The sequence below is a fragment of the Gopherus flavomarginatus genome, chromosome 3 (genome assembly GCF_025201925.1).
Source record: "Gopherus flavomarginatus isolate rGopFla2 chromosome 3, rGopFla2.mat.asm, whole genome shotgun sequence".
Lineage (NCBI taxonomy): Eukaryota > Metazoa > Chordata > Testudines > Testudinidae > Gopherus > Gopherus flavomarginatus.
The window spans coordinates 32,788,284-32,813,141 of record NC_066619.1 but is presented as its reverse complement, the minus strand read 5'-3'; the positions used below and the strand labels follow the sequence as shown (position 1 = coordinate 32,813,141).

The 24,858-nt window shown below is 44.3% G+C and overlaps 1 protein-coding gene across 1 annotated transcript in view; it reads right to left on the bottom strand.

Annotated features, from left to right (window-relative positions):
* Positions 1–2,600: 2,600 nt before the first annotated feature.
* PARP8 (poly(ADP-ribose) polymerase family member 8) overlaps positions 2,601–24,858 on the bottom strand; it is a 190,795-nt gene continuing 168,537 nt past the window's right edge. The window contains exons 20-26 of the mRNA XM_050946920.1: positions 22,744–22,856; positions 22,482–22,554; positions 20,970–21,039; positions 19,711–19,787; positions 18,005–18,074; positions 15,775–15,859; positions 2,601–7,465 (exon numbers count right to left, since the gene is read on the bottom strand). Coding sequence (XP_050802877.1) covers positions 7,363–7,465; positions 15,775–15,859; positions 18,005–18,074; positions 19,711–19,787; positions 20,970–21,039; positions 22,482–22,554; positions 22,744–22,856 — 591 coding nt within the window. The 3' untranslated portion in view covers positions 2,601–7,362. The remainder of the gene's footprint in view (positions 7,466–15,774; positions 15,860–18,004; positions 18,075–19,710; positions 19,788–20,969; positions 21,040–22,481; positions 22,555–22,743; positions 22,857–24,858) is intronic.

Sequence of the window (24,858 nt, the reverse complement as noted above, 5' to 3'; positions counted from 1 at the left end):
CATAGGCTAAATAGCAGGCTGCAATACTATTTTGTGCACAGAATTCAAGAAATTTATTGGAAGAAAAGGCTGTATAATTAAAAGAAACATAGGCATATTTTAATGTTTATGTAAAGGAGTAGCTGCATTTTTTTTAAACTCAACAAGTACAGTAATTATTGAGTGAATTTAAAAAATATTTCTAGAACATTAAATTATGCTGAACGCCTGTGTATAAGAACTCCATTTTTACTGACTTGCTGGTAAATGTTTAATGAAACCTATTCTTCAACAGTTTTTCATACTCTAGATATGTTTTGTCTAAAATCTACTTGGTTTTTTTGTCCTACAAAAACGTATACTTAATATATCATATCAAAATCCCAATGCAATGTTTAATGGGTAGTAATATACATCACTGCTGCATTGGCAGACTAAAATTTAGCAGGAACAAACTGCCAAAAGGTTTTCGTATTCAGTCTACCACACTAAAATGGCAGCTCTATGCATTTTAGTCCATTTGGTCTCATCAGTGGGTGCTGCTTCAGCTAGTGAACATAAAGCTAAAGCACATATATCCAATATGGTGCGAAAAGAGCAAAATACTTACAAACCCAAAACTTCCAAAGCAATATCCCAAAACTCAACCAACTGAACAAAACCTTCAGAAATAGAACTCTCCATTATTTACATTTCATCAGCATTACTCGAATTCTAAATTTCCTTACAGTCATGAGCACTACAAGTGGTGAAACTAAGTATAGTTACAACCACAGCAGAGGAGACTGGAGATTTTTTTAATGACTTTTTAGTCCTACATGTGATATTATAACTGCTCTTCAAACCGAAGACCTTGTTTAGTTTAGTCAATAAGCTTGCCTTTCATCTTGAGGTAGTGTTTGTAATGAAGAATTTCAGCAGGACATCAGATTAACACCTCAATTCTGCAAATAAAGTGTCATAGGACTAAGTGCGAAGAGATAACCTGAAACTTAGGCTGTTCTAGTTAGGTTCTTACAGTGCCCCTCTTACAAGGATGTACAATACCCATGACTGTATTCTTCAATCAGGAAGAGGCAGTTTTAATGGCTCACTCATATTAATGGATGAAGGATGCCCAGGTTCTTTAACAGGGACTTGAATTTATAGCCCTCCTTAATCTCATTAACCATGAAGATTGCTGTTGACTTCAGTGTGTTACCAATAATGAAATTAAATACAAGTTTAGCCCTGCTAAAATCCATCCAGATTTACTGATTTAAAGATGCATAGAATTCTACATGATGGTCTCATTTGAAATGGGCCTTTGCTTCACAAGCTCTTTTAAAATTTACTGCGACAACAAGACATGACTCACACATAAAACAACACTTATATTTGTCCATCAAAGGCCCAATCCTAAAAGGGCTGAGGGGGCTCAGCACCTTGAATGGGGTGTTCAACACATTGCAGGATCAGACCCCCCAAGTCTACATGTTGTCTGAAAATACAAAGATTACTAGAGAACTTTTAGTCATGCACATTTACCTCCATGATAAAATTTCATGACAAATACTTTTTCTTGCTTGACTTAAATTTTCTTGAGCCAAGAGGAAAAAACCCATTAAAATAAATTTAATGCTTAACTGATTAGGTCATTTTTACATTTATTTATTTTTTTAAGCAGAGAACCTCTTCACGTATTGAATTTCTTCTCTTCCCCTACTTTGTACTCAACAACAACTATTAAAAAAGCTAATTATTTCAGTGGTAAAAATTGTTTACAGATATAGTGCCCTTGACCTAAGCAGAAAGTCTTCCTTTTGAAATTGTCTTCTCTTTTTAACAATGAAAGAAAGTATAATCTTAGCATTGTTCATCAGATTCACTTTTAGTATCAACAGCTATAACATTAAAAGCATACAGCATCAGTAAACAGTTTTCAAAGGTTTCAAAAAAAAATACAAGTGTAAAAAAAGTATGGAGTCATTGGTGGTGTTCCCATAAAATATTTGGAAGCATATTGTTACACAAACCATTAAGAGTTACCACACCAGAGTCTCAGATCATGTAAACAGGTGTAGATATGTTGAAGAAAATGAAGCTACACTGATTTACATCAGCTAAGGAGATGGCCCACAGTGCTCAATCCCTTGAATGCTAAAGTCTTGGCTGAATTTAGGAGAGGTTTAAAAAAATATTTTCCTGTCTTTCTGTAAAAGTATTGATACCAAAAATTGTATCCTGTGGTGAACATTTTATTATTGTGGTGAACTATTACGAGTTTAATTTTAGTTCCACTGCAACCCCCTATTTCTGGGGTCTACAACTTGGGGTCACATCATATAGACAGAGGTTAGTGGTTCCCGGTCCCAAAACCCCACATAGAACTCTCCACAGGGTAGCAGATGTGTTTGATTGCACAGCTCCATTTGAGCTACACTGCTAGGGGGCTGGAAATGCCAGAGCTCCATAGGCAGCACAAGGCCTTTGTACAGATAGTCTTTGACTTTTCAGATCCTGAGATCCACATAGATCTCGAGGGATCTGCAGGGCTTGAGGGAAGGCAACTTCCACCCCCTAGATGGAATCATCAGAGAGAAATCCCACAAAGGAACCTCACAGAGAGTTTTCTACCTATTAGATGCCTCCTTCGGGCTTTACTATGGGAGGGGACATGCTGACTGTGCCAACATTCTCCTTAAAGGAAGTAACTGAGGACACTTTTCCATTCATAGATATGACAGCACTCAAAAATATTTTCCTGTCCAAAAAAAAAAGACGAAATTATTGGGTTTCAAAATGAGTTTCAATTTAATTCTACCACTACTCATAATGTGGAGGTTTTCCCTTGTTCTGCCTTCCGAGGCCCTGACCCTACAAGGCTGAGTGATTTCAGCGGGAGTTGTGGGCTCTCAGGAGGTGATTAGCGCTTTTCAGGCTCGGGTTCCTGGTCATGACCATGCAGCCTTCAGAACTAATTTGCTTCCTCGGGGATAATTAACAGCACTTCTTATCGAATTAGGTGTATTGCAGAGATAAGGAAAATAATGATGGTAAGAGAAACGGCACGTTGTCAGGGCTTGATTCTGCCATCTGGTCAGTGCTCTCAAGTCCCACTGAAATCAATAGGAAGTCACAGAACCTCTCAGAACCTTACAGGATCAGGCCCTTTCTCCTTTCAAAGTTACTGTTAATGCTTAGTTTGTATGCAAGAGGCTTTAAAAAAAATTCTATCCACCTAAACAAGTAGAAGTTCAACCACAGTAACAATAATGGAGCAATGGGGGGGAGGGAAGACCTGCAAAGACAAAATCAAAGGGGTTAAGATTAACAATTCAAGACCACACACTGTCTTTAAGGGCCATATGCTCCTTTCCTCTGCCACAGCCCAAAGATGGGAATGAGCAAATGGAACAACTCTACAGTTCCTTTGGAGTCACTCAGCACTAGCACAGTCTCTCAAGTTTTGCAGGTGGCTGGAGGGGCCAGAGGGCAACAGTGGGAGGGTGAGCGGAGGGCTGAGAGGAGATTCCATAGGAGTCCCAGTCTCCATCCCAGTGAGGAGTGCACCATGGGGATCAGAGGGATCCCTTTAGGTGATACGAGAAAAAGAATGATTCTGCCAGTGGTGTGGAGAAGAGGACAGAATCAATGAAGTTGCTGGGACCCAAAACTTGAGAGCCATAAAGAGCTGGCTCCAGGGATGAGTTTGATTCCCTTCCTCCTGAAAGCTGCCCTGCAGCACCACACTGTACATTATGTCATACGAGTGTGTGTTTGCACGTAGGACCATGACTGTTTACACATATTGTGCTCTGCATACTGCTCACCCAACTGTATGTCCGCCCCCAGGCTTTGTCTCCATCTCTCTGTTCCTAAGCTCGGTGCTACTCTGCACCCTACCAGTACTCTGTGTTCCCCACACACTGTGTCCCCTATGCTCTGTACCCCACCAGTGTTGTGTCCCCCCCAGTGTCCTTACTCTATTCTTATGCTCTGTGAGACTCTGTACCCCACCAATATTGTGTGTTCTCCCACACTGTATCTGTGTGCATCTTCCATACTATAACTCTGTCCCTCTTGGTGTTGACCTGTGCTTTGTGCAACTGCCCATGCTCCACGTTGTATCCCTCAAGTGTTTTGACCTCCCTCCTCTTGCAGTATTTTGGATCCCCTGGTGTCCCCATCATGCTTTGTGTTCCCATACAACCTCCTGGTTACCCTCCCATGTTCTATGCCATTCCCAAGTGTCTGACCACACCCCCAACAACATTTTGTATCCCCTGGTAAGTGCACCTGCAGTGTTCTCTGTCCCTATGTGCCCCTAGCACTGTTCCCCCTCCAGATCATATGTACCTCCCAGTGTCCTCTGTCATGTTGTGTCCCCACTCTCTTAGGGGCCGGTCTCACCAACAGAGGGTGCCTATTGAGAGAGGTGTAAGTAGGTGAAGTTTACATCCTCCCACGTGCTCCGGGCTTGAGGGAAGGAGACATTTCTCTCCACTTCCAGTGAAAGCATCCTGCAATTGAGAAGCTGGACTTTTTCCTTTGGCTTCCCCACTGGCTAAGTCTGGCAGCACCTCTGCTTTCAATTGGTAAGACAAGTCTTACTATTGGCTCATCAGTTGTTAAGCAGCCCCCCAGGGGAGGCAATGGAGAGAATCCAGCTCTCTCAGCAGTCAGTATGGACTCCCTACTGGGGATACGAGACCAAAGAGGAGCGGAAACACACTGGGACAGAGGACATTGGGACGTACCTACGTGGGGGCTGGGGGAAACAGTGCTGTGACTAGAACTACCATCCCTTTACCTCCTTTCCTTTTACTTGGTCACAGGCTTAAAGCTGTAGTTGGGGGTTTGGGAGATTTTGGGAAAGGGGTGAGGAAAAGACACTTTTGTTCCACCCTACCTGAAAGATGGAGAAATGTTCCCTCTTCCCCCCAAAAGTTGTAGCATCTATGGTTACTCCTTATGTGGCTGGCACAGGAGCTCCAGTATGCACACTGAAATTGGTTCATTGCCCTAGTTACACTCAGTTTCCCCAGAGCAGGATTTAGGCTGTAAATCTGCTGTAACTGGGGGGGAGAGAGAAGTACGTCACTTAGGATGGCTCCGACCCCCTCTTGGCCCCACCTATTTGTTGCACATCCCATATTTGAGGAGGCCCCCTGAAATGATGGGTCATCATTCCACTTAGCCACTACAGGACTCCTCTGTGGACTTCTTCCTGCTGCATAGCCCACTCCTTACTTCCCCTCAGTTCTTCTAGGTACAGCATTTCATCACATGTTCCATGTTTCATCACACACTTTAGCTCAGCCTCCTTCCAGTTCAGCCATACATGTATATATAGCAGGAGGAGCTATGGCAGGATGGTCAGTCCAGATTTCCAGCCTCAATTCTGAGTTACTTTTGCATTTGTGCAGTCTGACCCTTCACACTACCTAACTGCTCCATGTAGATGGATCAATTCCAGGAATCATCCCTGGTGCAAGATGTTAAACTGCGCTGCAGTGCCACAGGTTATTAGTGTCAAGTATCAGAGGGGTAGCCGTCTTAGTCTGGATCTGTAAAAGCGGCAAAGAGTTCTGTGGCACCTTATAGACTAACAAACGCATTGGAGAATGAGCTTTCATAGGTGAATACCCACTTCGTTGGATGCATGCGACAAAGTGAATATTCACCCACAAAAGCTCATGCTCCAATACGATTGTTAGTCTATAAGGTGCCACAGAACTCTTTGCAGGTTATTATTGGTGTCTCCAGAGATGGCCTGGTTCCAAAGAGGCCCTTTGGAGAACTCTACTTTTATTCTAGAGAACTTCAGTTTTATCCTTTTGATTGAGGATTATTTGGTGATACAGGGAAACAGGAGTGATGAGACAAAAAGCAAAGTAATTTGGAATAACAAAAGACTTCCAACAGTAAATCTCTAACCCCTAGTATCTCTGTACATTATGCAATTATCTAGATGACTTCTGCTCTGTTTAAAAAAACAAGCACACACTGGGGTCTTCCTAATAACCATCATGTTAATAACAGTACAGGCCACTTCTGGAGGGCTCAAGGTGTGATCTTCTATGGTAATTTTTTGTGTCTATCTTCTCCCTTTTCAAGGCTGCAAGGGAGTAAGTGGAGATGTACAGAGAGGGGATCTGAAATGTTGTCAAAAGAGAAGGGCATGATCCTGCAAGATGACGTCAGTGAGAGCTGAGGGCAATTAGCACTTCCTAGGAGGTGCTTAGCACCTTTTAGGATTGGTCCCTGGCCCCTAAGTGTGCTGCCAACATGCTAAGACTGTGGTAACCATTTTATTTTTAACACTTGCAATTCCTAAATCATAAAGATTTAACGGATTTGCTTTGTTTCCTTAGGGATGAATTAACAGTATTTCACCAAAGGGAACTCAAGAGTAATTCTGACATGTTTGTAACATGAAAGGTATTGCTATTTCTTCCTAACTGGACAATCAACTGAAATACATGTAGGTCTTGATTCAGCCAGGTACTTAAGCACATGTCTAACTTTAATCACAAGAGCAATGCCACTGAAAACACCTAAGTATCTTGCTGAACTCAGGTGATAGGTCATTGTAAAAAGTGGTTTACAAACGGCTTCACTACAAATTCATTTCTCAGCCCCTGGAACTCTGGTCAGCTCACTTTGCTTGCATCTTTTAAATAATGTAACTGAACTGTTTACTGGATGGTGTCGTTTCTTTTGAGAGAATGAAGAAGACTAGTCACACACCATCAATGAAGTTATATTTCTCTTGGCATAACTGAATACTGCAAAAATGTTTTCTTCTTTTAACTTTTTTTACACTAAATTCTAGCTGCATTTGCATACAGTAAAATGAATCTATGATATTGTAAGTAACCACCCTCTTTAATTTGACATGTTCCAGAAACCATTTTTACGGTGTATTAAAATATGTGAATATTCTTATTGCAAAGTGTCCTGTATAATGCAGGTTCTCCGCTATAAAATCTTCTCTCTTGCTTATATTTCAGTCATTCTAAATTTAAAATACCGGTATACTGTACTAAAATGGTCCAATTAAAGAGTTTAATATAAAAATATCAGCACAAAACTCCTTTTTAAATTGTTTATTGTGAGCAACCCAAATGTCTCTTTAATTGCTATTTGTTGTAGTATATTAATGGACTTTGTTCCCCTATAATTGCTAACTCATACCATTTCAGGTATTTCAATGAGATAAGAAATACTAAGTAAGAAAAAAGGAAGTATTCAAAAGGTTAATTTGTTTAGTAGTAGTAGCAGTAATAGTAGTAGTAGTAATAATAATAAATTAGCTTTTCGCATCTTCTTCAGTTCAAAATCCAGCTTTGACACTGAGGAAGGCTTCCAAATCACATCAATTAAATAGGAGTGGTCCTTTTACCCAGTAGCAGTTTGATTACCGATGACTCGAAGAATCTCTTTGTGAATGCCTGTTTCTTGTGTATTTATACTTGTATCACCCACTTGGCCATCTTCATAACTAAAAAAGTACAGACGAAAAATAAAATTGTAATCCACTTTTTTATTCACTATGCAATGACATTGATTATAGACTTTACAATGCTCCTTATTTAAACACTAAGCCAGGGGTAGGCAGCCTATGGCACGCATGTCGAAGACGGCACGCAAGCTGATTTTCAGTGGCACTCACACTGCTTGGGTCCTGGCCACCACTCCAGGGGGCTCTGCATTTTAATTTAATTTTAAATGAAGCTTCTTAAACATTTTTAAAACCTTATTTACTTTACATACAACAATAGTTTAGTTATATATTATAAACTTATAGAAAGAGACTTTCTAAAAACGTTAAAATGTATTACTGGCACGTGAAACCTTAAATTAGTGTGAATGAATGAAGCCTCGGCACGCCACTGCTGAAAGGTTGCCGACCTCTGCACTAAGCCATGAATATTATGTGGCGAGCGTAAACTCCAGGAGTGTGAAGCTGTTTGATGGCAGGATATGCCCTTTCACAGAAGAGGCCAACCAGCAAAACTGAAGTCCAACAGGATCTGCTGGGGCTGCACTACTGCCTACCCCGGCTCATTGAAAGCCATTGGCAGCTCATCAGCTGTGGGAGCTCATATGCCAAGAGCTTCCTTTCATTACCATCACTGTCTCTTGGGAACCTCCTGGAGCGGAGTGCTATGACAGCATGTGTAAGTTACTGCACTCTCTATCTGCAGTGACTGATCTTTTGTCTAAACTGGGGATTTGATCTGATATCAGTCAATTTTGGTCAGTCACTTAGGGTATGTCTAAACTGAAATAAAAGACCTGCAGCATGGCTGTGGCTGGCCCAGGTCAGCTGACGCTCATGGGGCTCAGGCTGGGGGGCTAAAAACTGCTGTGTAGATCTTTGGGCTCAGGCTGAAACCTGGGCCCTGGGACCTTCCCCACCTTGTGGGGTCCCAGAGTTTGGATTACAGGTCAAGCCCAAATGTCAACATGGCAATTATATAGCCCCGCAGGCTAAGCCCTGCAAGTCCAAGTCAGCTGACCTGGGTCAGACGCGAGTGTTTACCTACTGTGTTGACATACCCTTAGGGATCTGTACCTGTGCAAGTTTCAACTGCAGATATAGTAAACAAGTGCAGCTTACTCCTGCTTTAAACAAGGATAACAGGAACTGGTGTAAACCACAGTTTATCTTGTCTATACTAGGTATTTACACTGGTACACAAATACCAGTGAGTGGCCACCAATCAGGGCAAATCCCCAGTGAAGACAAGACCTCATTTACTGCAAATTTGAAATCAAGGATGCTCTGGATGGTACAGGGGTCCATCTGGGTGGTCTTCTTTGCAGGATGTGGGCCTCTGTTGATATATAGTGGTCTGTTAATGAATCAAATGTAATCAAAGGACAAAGACAGTTACCTTTCCCATAACTGGCGTTCTTTGAGATGTGTTGCTCAAGTCTATTCCACAATAGGTGTGTGTGCTTGCCATGTGCACCGGTGCCGGAAGCTTTTCCCCTAGCAGTACCTGTAGGGGAGCGCCCCTCGCGACTCCTAGAGTGGTGACTCCATAGCACAGTATAATGGGAGCTGCGTGCTCCCCCTCACCCTCAGTTCCTTCTTGCCAGACAACTCCCACAGAGGGGAAGGAGGGCAGGATGTGGAATAGACACGAGCAACACATCTCGAAGAACACCAGTTACGGAAAAGGTAACTGTCTTTTCTTCTTCGAGTGATTGCTCATGTGTATTCCACAATAGGTGATTCCAAGCTATATCTGTTGGAGATGGGTAGGAGTTCACAAATTCCTGGGACGGAGCACTGCCCTGCTGAACCTGGTGTCTTCCCTGATCTGGGAGACAATCTCATAGTGTGAGGTGAACATGTGAACTGAAGACCATGTGGCAGCCCTGCAGATGTCCTGAATGGGGACATGGGCTAAAAAGGCAGCAGATGAGGCCTACGCCCTAGTCGAGTGTGCCATTACAATTGATGGTGGAGGGATTCCTGCCAGGTCATAACAGGTACAGATGCACGAGATGATCCAGTTGGAGAGCCGCTGAGTGGAGATTGGTTGAACCCTCATGCGTTCGGCCAATAAGATGAACTGCTGCAAAGACTTCCTGAATGGTTTAGTCCATTCCAGGTAAAAGCTCAGAGCCAGTCTCACATCCAGCATGTGAAGGCGGAGCTTGGGGCAGAGGATCAGCAGGAAAATGTCCTGACTCATGTAGTAGGAGGAGACCACCTTTGGGAGGAACGAAGGATGTGGGCGGAGCTGGAGCTTATCATAATGGAACACCGTGTACGAGGGCTCCGAGGCCAGGGTCCTGAGTTCTGAGACCCATCGAGCTGATGTGATCACCACCAGGAAGGCTACCTTCCACGAGAAGTGCGACCAGGAGCATGTAGCTAGTGGCTCAAAGGGGGGACCCATCAACCAAGCCAGCACCAAGTTCAGGTCCCACTGCAAGACCGGGGGCCTAACGTACGGGAAGAGATGATCCATTTCCTTAAAGAATCGGCCAGTCATAGCATGGGAGAATACCGTATGCCTCTGCCTGGGTGGGTGGAAGGCCGATTTGGTTACCAAGTGCACCTTGATGGATGAGGGCACCAGGTCTTGGGCCCTAAGGTGAAGGAGATGATAGTCTAAAGTGAGCTGGATCGGGGAAGCCACAGGGGAAATGCCCTGCTCAGCTGCCCATCAGGAGAACTGAGACCACTTTGCCAAGTAGGCTCAATGCGTGGAAGGTCACCTGCTTTCCAAGAGGACACGCTGAACCCCTTCCGAGCATGTCCTTTCCTCCCGGCCTAGCTATTGAGCAGCCACGCCGTGAGGTGGAGTGCTGCTAGGTTGGGGCGGAGGAGGTGGCCCAGCTCCTGGGAGAGCAGGTCTGGGTGGGACGGCAATGACCACAGTGGGCAAGTGCCAGGCTCATGAGGGTCCCGTACCAATGCTGCCTGGGCCACGCCAGAGTGATCAGGAGGACCCAGGCCCTGTCCATTTTTATCTTTTCCAGGACCTTGCTGATCAGCAGAAATGGGAGGGTGGGGAAGGGGAGGTATAGAGAAACTGGCTTGACCAGGATAGGAGGAAGGCATCAGAGATAGCACCCAGTCCAGTTCCCCAGAGCAGAACCGGGGACAGTGCCGGTTCTGCTGAGTCACAAACAGGTCCACCCGGGGAGTTCCCCACTCTTGGAAAAGTCTGTGCACCACCTCTGGGTGAAGAGACCACTCATGCTGAGAAGAGAAGTCCCTGCTCAAGCGATCCACCCACAAGTTACAGGCACCCGATAGGTGGTAGGCCTATAGGCAAATGTCATGGGCTATACAGAAGTCCCACAGCTTGAGGGCTTCCAGGCAGAGGGCAGAGGATCGGGCCCCGCCTTGCCTGCTGATGTAAAACATTGAGGTTGTGTTGTCTGTGAGAACCCTAGTCACGCTGCACTCCAGGTGCAAGCGGAAGGCCACGCATGCCAGCCAGACCACCATGAGCTCCTTGACGGTTATGTGGAGGGCCAGGTCCTGTGCCGACCACAGATCTTGGATCTGAATGTCTCCTACATGGGCTCCCCATGTCTCCTACATGGGCTCCCCAGGTCCGACACCAGTTCCATCAACAGGGGCCTGCCTCTGAACGAGACCCCACGGAGCATGTTCTTGGGGGGGGACCACCATTGTAGGGAGGCGATCACTGGCTCGGGCACAGTTAGGACCTTGTTCATCCTGTCTCTGGCCTGGGAGAACACCGAGGCCAACCAGAGCTGGAAGGGCCTCATCCTGAGTTTGGCATGGCCAACCACATATGTGCACGCCGACATGTGACCCTAGAGCTGGAGACACGCTCTGGCTGTTGTCACTGGAAACCTTGTGACTGTGTTGATGAGCCCTTTCCGGGTCTTGAACCTGTCTGGTGAGAGGGATGCCCTGGCCGATGTGGCATCCAGGGCTGCCCCGATAAACTCTGCTGTACCGGGACTAATGTGGACTTGGGGTCGTTCACCAACAGGCCCAGAATGGCGCATGTGCAGGGCTGGCTTTAGGCCTATTCCACCAATTCCCCCGAATCGGGCCCCGCGCCTAAGAGGGCCCCGCGCACTTCCCTGAGAGAATCCCTTCCCTGGCTAGAGGCGCCTGTTTAATTTTTACTCACCTGGCGGCGCTCTGGGTCTTCAGCGGCACTTTGGCAGCGGGTCCTTCACTTGCTCTGGGTCTTCGGTGGCACTTCGGTGGCAGGTCCTTCAGTGCTGCTAAAGACCTGGAGCGAGTGAAGGACCCACCACTGAAGTCTCGGAGTACCACCCGATGAGTACAAGCCCCACGTGTTTTACATATGTGTGTGTGTTTTTTTGTTTGTTTTTTTTAAGTCATCCCTGCTGGGACCCCATCTAAACTGTTCGAATTGGGCCCCGCACTTCCTAAAGCCTGTCCTGTGCACGTGGACAGAAGGAGTGCCACATGGTCCCACACCTGCAACTGGGAGCTGCCCTTGACCAGCTAGTCATCCAGATAGGGGAAGATCTGGACCCCCCGGTGCCTGAGGTAGGCCGCCACCACAGACAAACTTGGTGAATACCTTGGGGGCAGTGTACAGGGCAAATGGGAGGACCATAAATTGGTTGTTTTCCTGTCCAACGGAGGAAGCGCTTATACCCCTTGAATATATGGATGTGGAAGTACACGTCCTGCAGATTGAGAGCGGTGTACCAGTCCCTGGGAGCCAGGGATGGAATAATGGAGGTTGGGGAGACTATGCGGAACTTTAGCTTCACCATGTACTGGTTCAGGCCTCGCAGGTCCAGGATGGGCCTGACCCCCACTTTGTCCTTCAGGATAAGGAAATAGCGGGAGTAGTACCCCTTGCATTTGAACTCCGCTGGCACCATGTCCACTGCTCCTAGGCCAAGGAGCCGCCCCACTTCCTGCTCGAGCAGAGCCTCGTCAGAGGGGTCCCCCAAGAGGGATGGGGACGGAGGGTGGTTGGGCAGGGTAGAAGTAAACTGGAAGGCGTAGCCCTGGGAGATGGTGCTGAGGACCCATCGGTCCGAGGTCAGACACGACTACTCCAGGAGAAAAGCACACAACCGGTTGGAGAAGGAAAGCTTTATTGTGGGTGGATCCCTGATGTGAACTGGTAGAGTGACCCTGGGTGTCCCGTCAAAACTGTCGCTTCCCTGCTTGTTTGCCCTTGAAGGACCCAGGCTGAGGGCAGACCAGGACTGCCTCTGTGGGTATTTCTTATAGTCCTGTGACTTTTTATAAGGAGGCTCATATTTAGAGTACATGGCCTGGGTGGCAGCCTGCTGCGGCTTAAACTTAGGTCTAGCCGGAACAGGAACATAACGGCCAAGAGTCTTAAGCATAGTGCGAGAGTCTTTCAGGGCATGCAGTTTTATGTCTGTCTGTTCTGCAAACAGAGACTTGCTGTCAAACAGGAGATCCTGCAAGGAGTTCTGCGCCTCACTGGACAGTCCAGACAGCAGGAGCCACGACGCACTTCTCATGGATACCGTAGAGGCACTGGACCATGCAGCCAGGTCTGCTGAATCCGATGCTGCCTGCAGGGTTACCCTGGAAGCCGCTGTACCCTCCTCCACCAGCACTTTGAACTCCTTCCTGTCACGCTCCTGGAGGGAGTCCTCAAATTTAGGCAGAGAGCCCCACAGATTGAACTCATACCAGCCCAGGAGAGCCTGATGGTTCGCCACTTGTAACTGAAAGCTTGAGAACGAATAATTTTTTCTCTCAAACAAATCCAGCCCCCTTGAGTCTTTAGTTTTCAGAGTAGGGACTGCTTGGCCCTGCCGCTCCCTGTGGTTGACCAACTTGACCACCACGGAGTTAGGGGAAGGGTGGGTGTATAGGTATACATGTCTTTTGGCGGGCACAAAATACTTGTGTTCTGCTCTCTTTGAGATGGGGGGCAAGGAGACCAGGATTTGCCACAAGGCATTTGAAATTTTTGCCACCCCTTCGTGGAGTGGCAGAGTCACCCTGCCCGGTACCGAGGTGGACAGGACATTAAAGAGGGAGTCCGAGGGCTCCTTCACCTCCTCTGCCTGAAAGTTGAAGTTTCATGCCACCCTTTCCAATAGTTCCTGGTGGGCTTTAGAGTCCTCCTGCGGGACGGAAGGAGGAGGGGCCGTAGTCACCTCATCAGGGGAGGTTGAGGAGATGGGCGTGGTACTTTGTGTGTCCATCAGCACTGGAAGATCCACTACTTGGTCGCTCTCCGGGCACGGCGCCAAAGATGCACATCCCACGACTCCTTCCTCGTAGGCTGGAGAGGGAGGCCGATCGCTATTCTGAGGCTCTGGCCACCGAGCAAGCCCACACCAGGGGCTGTGTCGGGGGCCACGGTGCCCACTGGTACCACTGTGCCGGCCATGGGGCCCGGTGCCACTGCACATGCTGTGGCACTGGCGGAACAGGCTGTTTGGCCAGGCTGGCCTGTTCCATTCATCGATGACTACGAAGGGAGGCTGGGCTAATGTATGACCTGCTGCTGTCACTGGACCAGGAAGAGCAGTGGCACAGGGAGCAGTGCCGATCACAAGACTGTGATCCTTATGTGGAGGAGCAGTACCGCTGGTAGCAGCTGCTCTGCAATCGGCTCTGGTGGGTGGATCTGTGACAGCAAGGCGATGGCGATCGACACCCAGGGCTGTGGGAGTGGTGACATGGTGGGATCCTGGAGCGAGACGACGAACGGGAATGGCGTCGACGTTCATGTTGTGACTGGCTATGATAGCCCCTCGGAAACGAGGACTTTGGCATTGTCCGCTTTGGTCCTGTTGGTGTCCACTCCTCCAGGTTGAGCAGTGCCTGGAGTCTCTGCCAGTCAAAACCCAGCCAGACAACCTGGTGGGGGTTGACAGCAACCTGTGTGGACTACGCATGGGACAGCTGCTGAGCGGCGAACGGCGTCAGGAACATTCCTTCGACCGTAATCAGTACCGAGTCGGAGGTGACTGCGTAGATCCCAGAGGTGGCTTGCCTCTGGACTGCAGAGCCAACACTGGTGGTGCCCCTAGTACCGACATGGACATAATATCCTGGGACGCTTACAGGGCCTACAGCATGGAGGGCATCCTGGAAGCCTGCTCTGAATGGGCTGGGCTACTGCACTTGACCTGAGTCAGTGGCCTAGAGGCCGATGGGGACTGAGGACTGCCCAGCATGGGTCTAGCCTCTCCTCCAGTTTTGCTCCGGTGCCGTGGTGGAGAAGGCCTCTTTTTAGCATTCTTGGCATGCCCTGTGGACGGGGAGCAGTGCTGACTGGTAGATGGCACCGGGGAGGGTCGCCGTGCACCGATACCATGGTACCCAGTGCCGACTTGGAGCGGTGTGCTGGAGTCGGGGTCAACGTCGACTCCATCAGGATGGCTGGAGCCAAATATCTCTTTCTCGCTTGGTCCGAGGCTTGAACGACTTGCAAATCTTGCAGCGATCACTGAGATGGGTTTCACCCAAACAGCATAAACAGTCCACGTGCAGATCACTCACTGGCATTGGTCACCTACAAGTGTCACATGACTTAAAACTCAGGGCATGGAGCATGCCCCGGCCCGGGTACACTAAACTAAACTAAACTAAACTAAACTACTTAACTACAGGTACTACTACACTGAACGAACAAGAGTTCTGGAGGAGAGCTGCAGCCAAGCTGGAGCAGAGCAGTTCCGAAGTACCTTCACTGGCAGCAAGAAGGAACTGAGAGTGGGGGGAGCGCGCAGTGCCCCTTATATTGCGTCATGGAAGTGCCACTGTAGGGGTCACGAGGGGCGCTCCCCTATGGGTACTGCTGGGGGAAAAACTTCCGGCACCGGTTCACATGGTGAGCATGTAAACCTATTGTGGAACAGACATGAGCAACACATCTCGAAGAAGAAGATCTGTTTTACAACTAGAGTACAACTTAAAGATATATCACATCTTTTTATCCCTAATTTTGACTTCCTTGGCTTTTCAGATGTACACTCTAGGAGGGTTATTTTTTGGTCTCAAATCAGTTCAGTGATACACTTACTATCAATTCAGTGATACACTTCAGTGACATATTCATATAGAGTGGGAACAGCCTATAGCCCTTCACTTATTGTTCTTTTTTTTTTTCTGATTATAACAAAAGGTAGAAGCAAAATAATCTATTGTCATTGATCTAGCATACACTTCCTTAAAAAAATAAATTATTGAAAAATTATTAGGAAGATTTTATTTTTGGCCTCTTAAAGTTGTTGCAAAAAAACTGAAGAAAACATGGGAAAATTTTTTAGGAAATATACAAATAGAATTTTAAAGCTAAAAGGAAGCAATGTACTTACACAAAGAAGAATCTCGTACACACATGATCAGTGTTGGGAACTACCCATATCTCCCCATGTTTGTGCAGATCAGGTGAGGTTATCACTATAAGGAGAGAACAAACACTGAACAGTGAAAACATCTCTGGAAATCATCATTTAAAAATATCTGTGCTTCCACACATTGTAAATAGCATTGTGGGAATGTCAGTCGCATGGTCTAGAACCCTGGAGTTGGCTGATCCTAGGAGTTAGGGCATCAGTTTAATTCTCGCTAACAATGGACAAACCAGTGGTATAGGATACCGTGGGTCAATTAATCAAACTTTGGCACAAAGAAAATTTATGTTTGATAATGAATGGGTGAAAAGTAAAATATGAAAGAAAAAACTGGGAAATGAGTCATTGATTATTTAGGATTATGCTTCTTCAAATGCTGCTAGAACCCTGCTTCCCGGCCCCCCACCCAGTGTCAGGAAGCAGGGCCTGCAGCAGAGCCAATCTCAGGGCAACTTAATGAACGCAGCTGATCTGTAGTAGGTTACCTGACTGACTTGGATACACCACCTGATTGACTGGAATGGTAACAGATCAGTTCTTAAGCCCAGCAACAGCAATTCAGTGGCTGCTCAAAGCATTTGCCCATGACTGTGATAGCTCCTGCCTTGGACCTAGCCCTACTCCTGCCTGGCTTCGCTCCAGGTAACCTGGTCCTGACCACCAGCTCTGACTTCTGGCTTCGTCTCCTATCTTTGCTCTGGCCTCTGACTTCTGCTGTAACCACTGGAATTGGCTTCTGCTCTAACCACTAGGCACAACCACCCATGTCCTAATCACTGACACACATACAGAGGGAATTATGAATCAGGAGAATTAGGCACCACTTCTCTAGGAAACAGCTACATATTAGATCACTGATTTTTTTTTAACCATGAAGATAATGATCAGAAATAAGGTTTTCTGAGTAGAGGCCATTTTTGAATACAAACTATTTTGTTCCTAAGACCTTCTATAAATGCACTTGAACACTATTGTACATAAATGAATGTATACATAGTTTTACAATCTGTTGTGTGAGGTTTAAATCTTATCTCCTCTTTTTTTCATTTTAAGTCAACACAAATGTTTGCCTCTTGCAATTCATAAACACTAGACTTTTTTTCTTTTATGACTGACTTTTTCACGAGTTGTTATATCTTACTAACTCCCTCTCTCTCTTCTTCCCTTCCTCAAGATGGATTTTAGCTGATCAAAAATATATTTTGGCAAATTGTACGTTAAAATATGTCAGAGAAACAAGACCTATGATAACTGAAATAGTTCTGCACATTCATTTCTACATTTGAATACCATTTACACTTGGAAAAGTATGTCTGGGATATTTAGATTTTTGTTTTTAAATTATTAGAAATATAAAGACAAATTCTAGTTTCATATCAGGTCTGTTTCCAGGAATTTTAGAATGACATTAGAATCTAACTGGTAACAGTAACGGATTACATTTTAAAAAAATGTCCTTTAAAGGCTTCATATATGTATAGAATTTGCACATGCAATTTTAGAGGCTGAGATAAAGTCCCTTTAAAAATTGTCTTAAATTGTATCATCTTGAAAATTATTCTCCTTTCAAACAGTGCCAAAATATTTTTATAGCTGAGATGAAATCCTTACCTTCCTTTACCTGCTGTCAAAATAGATACATATTTGCTAGTCACTTAAAAAAATGGCCAAGTCTTTTGAAAATGACTATAGTCATATAGATTGGACACAACTATATGGATTTTTAAGCACAAGCAGAGAACAGAAATCAATTCATGTATAGTGGTTACTAGAAGAAAAGATTATTTGCCCAAGCTGTCAAAACGGGGCTGGGAATTCAGATTAGAGAGATGCTCTTTCTGGATGCTCAAACCATTAATATAGGACTTGCTAAGGGTCTTTACCAACCCTAGCTACATGGTTAGAATTTGGGAGACTGAAAGGATGGTGACTAGTCACTTTCTACACATGATGAGTCCACCTTATTAATGGCCTAGGTACGCTTGGGGAATGGGTAGTGTGGGGAGAATGGGGGATGGGACTGCATTGAGATTTAAGACCCAGAAATGATGTAGGCATCTGCACACCTGCCAATGTTGTCTTATTAAAAAAAACCTAACTTCAATTAAAGCTTGTATTAATTTGCATTTTACAAATTCAAACAGGTACAGCGCTGAGAAAGAATTTGGGTTTTAAAGGATTTTCAGCTTACCTTCACATAAGGCTATGCATTTTAAATTACGGCTTTGCAAAAATTGGGATTGCTGTCCTTTTTTCTGTGACTGAGGGATAAAATGTGGAAAAAATAATTAAAATAGTAAAAGGAAACACGGGTAAAAATGTAACAAGAGTATTGTTTTAAATCGTTTATTTACTGACATAGTCTCGCTGGACACATTTGCATTATTGGGTTAAAAATGCAATAGTGGATATTCAAACTACTTTAGTCAATAGCAAAGGATCCACTTCATTAGCAATTTAAGGGCTGGATAATATTGGTGGAGAATCACACCATCTATGAGAAACAAGCTAATAAAAGTAGTAAAATGATAGTCAAATCCGGTTGCCCTGGGGTTTTCACAAGAAACCTACATGAGGAGACCAGAATCCTCCAATCTGGCTGGGTGCAGGGCACAGAGAACCACTGTAGCCATCATGCCAGTTCATGAGCTGTATGAGTATCTATATCTGCCATAATACCTCTCTCCTCATTGGTATCAATGGGATGGAATCCTTATTCATGACATAACAGCTGGGTACAGTACAATAGTACAAGGGCTCTTTAGCACATTGGCTATAGTAGCATGTATTGCTCTACATGTGAGTTTAGCTAGTGCAGGGGTTCTCAAACTTCATTGCATCATGACCCTCTTCCGACAACAAAAATTACTTCACGACCCCAGGATGGGGGACAGAAGCCTGAGCCCACTGAGCCCCACTGCTCTGGGTGGTGATGGTGCGGGGGAAAAGTCCGAACCTCACCGCTCTGGGCAGAGGGGGCAAAGCTAAAGCTCAAGGGCTTCAGCCCCAGGCAGAGGGTCTGCAACCTGAGCCCCGCCGCCCATGACTGAAGCCCTCTGGCTTTGGCTTCGGCCCTGGGCAGTGGGGCTCAGGCTTCAGCCCTGGGCCCCAGCAAGACTAAGCCAGCCCTAGTGACCCCATTCAAAGGGGGTCCCGACCCACAGTTTGAGAACTGCTGGGCTAGTGGATAAATGTAGTCATGGTCTCTTTGGCCAAACCCTGCTACGTTACGCCTTTGGTCTCTGAGCTGCCATGGAATATGGTGACATGACTTAGAGGTTACAGAATTCCTCTGAATGCTTCCCCACAGCATGTCCCTCCTGTAGTGAGGAACCATGCCGGTATGCATATACTTGTTAAGGGAAATGGGTGTAGAATTTCCTCCTAAGGATTTAACCATCTGTAAGCCCAATGCCCATCTATAAATAATTGCTATGAGTTCACCTTTGATTAAGCAGAAATTTACCAACTTAGAGTTTAGAAACTATCACAAAGAAAATCTGTAGCATGCTATGAGTGGAACTCTAGAGGGTTACAAACTAATTTTATAGCATTACCCATTCTAGATCCATACTGCACACTAATTTAGTAAAGACTCCAGAGTTCACAGGCAGAGGTTTGCCAGGAGTGATACTGAATTAAAGATTCAATCGACATTTCTTCATTTTCTTTTCATATAGTTCTGCCTATGTAAGGAAATCTGCATTTGCTGCAGTATAATCTGTAAATTGTTACTACCAGTGGTTGGGTTATATTTGATCATTACAATGTCTTTGGATACTGCTGACTGTGTACAATAAAAGAGATTTTCGACTTTCCAAAGATGGAATATTAGTTCCTTCCCAGCTACAAAACCCAATGCGCCTTCCAGATATATCATCTGATACACTACTGTACCTGTAATGCATTACTGCCTTTACTGCTTGAAGCAGGTTCATCCTTAGCTGACACCTTCTGCTGCTTCTTATTCATCCCTAAAGTCATTAAAATTACTTCAGGTTTACGGGTGTGTAAAGCATTGTAAGTATAAGATATACATGGAGAGTGAAAGCAGATATTAGAGTGGGGTCAGATTCCTCTGCAAAGCATCCTAAAATTCTTGTTCTCTCTCGCATCACATGCTACCACCAGTTTGACTCAGTCCCAAGAGCCACACATTTGCACGACAGTTCCAATGTCTTTAAAATAGCCAAAGTACCTTTAAGCAGGTGCAACAGCAGTTAAACATGAGCTTAAATTCCACTGAATTCAGTTTAAGTATGTGCTTAAGCATTTTGCTGAAAAGGGATGGACTTCAGTTTAAAGTTAATCGAGCTTTGCTGCTTGTGGTGTGCTACTGGAAAAAGAATTAGAATGAGTCCATAAAAGATTTTAATTTAATACTTACTTTTTTATATTAAATGCTATTTTATTTTGAAGTGAGTGATCTACATAACATTTGCCACATGGAAATCATGCCACTCTCCTAACTCCATGACGTTTAACACCTTTATTCTTATTTATATTACAATAGCATCAAGGACCTTAGTCATGGACCAGGATCCGATTGTGCCAAGCGCTGTACAAACAGAACAAAAAGATGGTCCTTTATGCTACTATATCCTGTCCTTTATTCCTACATGGCTCCAATCCAGCAGTGCACCTTAGCATGTACCTAACTTTAAGCATATGAGTAGTTCTATTGACTTAAATGGGAGTACGCTTCAGATTGAAGTTAAGCACACACTTAAATGCTTTTGCTGGATTGGGTCCTATATGCCTATGCACACACATTGAAATATACAGTGTATGCATATTGTATATAAATATATTTGCATGCTGTGGCCAAGATCTTTAAAAACAGAAGTGCAAAAGCAGGCTCTTAAGTCCACATTTAGGCTCCTTTCCAAAGTAATGGATGCCAGTTGCCAATGACTTCAGTGGGAGGTCCTGGCTGCTCAGCATCCTTGAAAATCAGGGCATGTATTTAAGACCATAAATGGGAATTTAGGAGCTTATTTTTTGCATACAGGAGCTCCTGTTTTTGCAAATGCTGGCCTAAGATAGAAACAGACAAAATTACTACAATGATTAAAACAACGAAGCCGGTAAAAAAATCAGCAAATTAAAATATCCCTTTACATTTCCCCCTCTTTAGAGTGATTTATGAATATCACCTGAGTAACCAAATGATATGCTTGACAATGGACTAAGGTAGATCCCAATTCCAAACATTGCACCATGGAGCTGAAAAATAATGTAAAAAAGGCTTAATATTAATTTGATAGTTTTACAAAGGAAAACAACATGGCACATGATCTAAACTGATCTGGATAATTATTTGTCCTCCCACCAATACAGTATCTGATATTAAATTATGTACAAAATAAGTTCTAAGAAAACTTGCGGCAAATATTACACAAACTCTTCTGTATCAAACTAAAGACCATGCAAAATCTATTTTTATGGCACAGACCATTCCAATTGCCTGCAGATACAGGAGTTTGCCTCAGTTTATAGCTGTAAAATAGTGCTTCCTGTTTTTAGATCTATTGGTGGTAAAGGAAATTTTTCTCCATATTCTGAAGTTATAGATGTATTTGTGTTGAGATTTAACACTGCAATCCATGAACAAATCAATGTTATAGATGTATTTGTGTTGAGATTTAACACTGCAATCCATGAACAAATCAATGTTATAGATGTATTTGTGTTGAGATTTAACACTGCAATCCATGAACAAATCAATGTTATTAGCAAACACGATGATAAACAATAAAAAAATGTTAGGTTAAATCTGAAATATAACCCTTGATCCCGAAAACAACGATGCGTCTGCACGACTTTATTCATAATACATGTTTGCAGTATCAGGGCCACAGCCGGTATAATTTTTAAATTAGGTAAATAAATAAATGATCACTGTTTAAATTTGTTTCAGAAGTCAATGATGCTTTTGCCTAATTCATGTTTTTAAACAGGGTTTCAAGAGCACCTGGTAGAAATATAGAGACAGAGCCTGTAAATGTAAATAACTTTACTGACTTCAGAGGAACTGCTCAGTTCCTTATTAGGGTGCACACAAGAGCTTAAGTAGGGAGTTCTGTCATTTTTCCCAACTTTCTCTCTTCTCTCTTTTCCACTGATGTCTCTTTTCCCTCCCTCCCTATTGTACTGTCTCTCTCTTCTTTGCACTCTTTATCTGTATTCACTGAATCCTTTTGTTCTATTTCCCCATCTCTGAACTGTCCCCTGTAAATTTTCTCTTTCATCTTAGCTTGCTCCATTCAGTCACCCCACTCTCATTCTCCTCCATGACTTGGTCCTTATGATGCTCTCTTTAGCAGTACTGAACAATATCTACTAAATGGAAGAGGAAGTCCTGCATCTGGTACTTCCTCTGCCACTGAAGGTGCTGCTGTGCACAGCCTCAATGTGGATCCCTAACCTTGCTGAAGTCAATGGGAGTTTAGCTATTGACTTCACTGGGGCCAGGATTTCACCATCAATGCTTCAGAAGGACCCGTGGAACAACTGATTAATGTGAAAGAAGGGAGGATATAATTGCACCATGTAGTTTTTGATCACCAAGATAGCCATCTCAACTACCTCTCCCCAAAGGTGTCCTATGTTTAATATGTAACCTTGTATCTATAGGTCAGATAAGAACCCTTGTATCTATTATTTACCTGCAGCCTTGTATTGGAAGCAACAACTAAGCCATTCCTCAGGATGGAGTGCCAGTTTTCAATGTGTGAACCACTTAAAAATAAAGTGGAAAGAAGGAAAATAAGTAGTGTTTCAAGGCACCCAGAATGAAAGTAACCATTTTCTCTAAAACAATGTATTTGCAATGGAAAACCTCTGTTTTTCTTTACACATATTTTCAGATGATACGAGCACAATAAGAACTGCTAGTATTATTTTTACTAATTCCTTTTTCATACTTACTGAAATGCAAAGGTACTTCCATAGAGATTTTTAGCAGCTCTGAAATTGGATTCTTTGGCTGGTGGACTGCTGAGAAGGAGGAACTGATGGGGAGTGTGCATGAACTTCAGTTGCTGTAAAATATAACAGTGCACAAGTGAAAAGATGCTAATGAACACGGACCAGTTGCATCTTCAGAATTAAGTTTTTCTAAGATATTGTGCTGGTTCATGCAATATACTGTTGCCCCACGAGTCAGACAGGAAATAATTTGAAGGCAGTCTCATTATAATAGCTTTTACTTCAAATAAAATTTTAAAAATACCTCCCAGTTTATGAAGTATACGAAAGTGCATGACATACATGACAACCTAAGATGAACTATGCTGATACCACTGAAATAACTGAATTGAGCAATTTATTCCTGGTGTTTTGATCAGAGTGGTGTGATGTTAGTAGACTAAGTATCAGCTCATGCCAAATCCCAAGGTCTCACTGAACACTTACAAAAGCACACTGAAAATGGGAACAGTTACTAAGTCAAAAAGCCCCTGGGCATCTCTTATTGTAATGGTACATGAAAAAAGTATACAACCATGAGCTTTTGTGTGGATTTTAGAAAGCTATCGCACAACCTGACCCATATCCCACACCCTGAATAGAGGACTTACTGAATCTATTGGGTGGTGCAAAATTCATAAGCACACTGAATTTAACTTGTGGATACTTACAAATTCCTTTAGATGCTGATGACCAAGAAAAATCCCCTTTTATAATGGAGTTTGGCTATGCCTTTTGGATTAATAAATGCAGGAGCCACATTTCAGAGGCTTGTCAATAAAGTGCTGCAGGGTTATAAACCTTTGCCAGGCCCTATATAGATGACTTGACTACTTTCAGTAGCTCCTGGCAAGACCATTTAAACCAAGTGGGAATTGTGTTACAAAGGCTGAGAGAAGCCAACCTCAACATCAAGGTCTCCAAATGCAAGAGGGGACCTGCTGAGATATCCTACCTAAGACACAGAGTGGGCAGTGGTTGGTTCACCCGTTTTCAAAGATAGAAGTTATTTAGAGTTGGCCTGCTCATTGAGCCAAGAAGCAGGTCCAATCCTTTATTGGCCTGGCCAACTATTACTGGAGGTTTGTAAAGTTACATTGCGGCCCTCATAAGAGACCTCACAAAAAGAGGGAAACCAGACTGGGTGATAAGGACAGAGGTTGTGAGATAGGCTTCCAGAAAAGAAGCTTTGTCTAAAGAGACTGTTTTGGTCAACTCCAATTTCTACAGACCATTTGTGCTGTGTACTGACACTTCTAAAATTGGGTTAAGTGCAGTACTGATGCAGGATGGGGCGGGGGAGGGGAACAGGGACAAGAGGCATCCCATCACATACTTAAGCAAAAAACTGACCCCCACTGAACAAAACTATGCTCTCTCTGAGAAAGAATGCTATGCCACTGTCTGGGCAGTCAAGCATCCTCAACCTTATTTGTCTAATAAAAAAATTAAGGTTTTGATTGATCACATCCCTTTGACGTTGCTGCACCAAGCTAAGGGGATGAGTCTAAATTAGCCCTACAGGAATTTGACATAGAAATAACTCATATCAAAGGAAAGGAAAATATAGTGGCTGATGCCTTATCAAGAATGGGGGGAAATGCATGGTAGTCAGAGATTTTTGTCTGAACGGTATCTGTAGGGCTGGCAGTGGTGCCCCCTTGAGTGCTGTGCCCATGTATTGGTATATGCAGTACCACCAGACCTATGCCCTTTCATTTCCTTCTGGCCAGCAACTCCGAAAGAGGGGCAGGTGGGCAGATAATGGAATGGACATGAGCAACACATCTCGAAGAACAACAGTTACAAGAAGGTAAATAACCATTTCTTCTTGTTCGAGTGCGTGCTCATGTCAATTCCATTCTACAAGATTCACAAGCAGTGTCAATGGAGGTGGGCTCGGAGTTCACGGTCTTACAGCGTGCAGCACCGCTCTTCTGAAGACACCATCATCCTGAGCCTGGTGGGTAAGTGCATAAGGGGATGTAAATGTGTGGACGGATGACCAGGTAGCAGCTCTACAGATCTCTTGGATCTGCACCTGAACCAGGAAGGCCGCTGATGACGCTTGTGCTC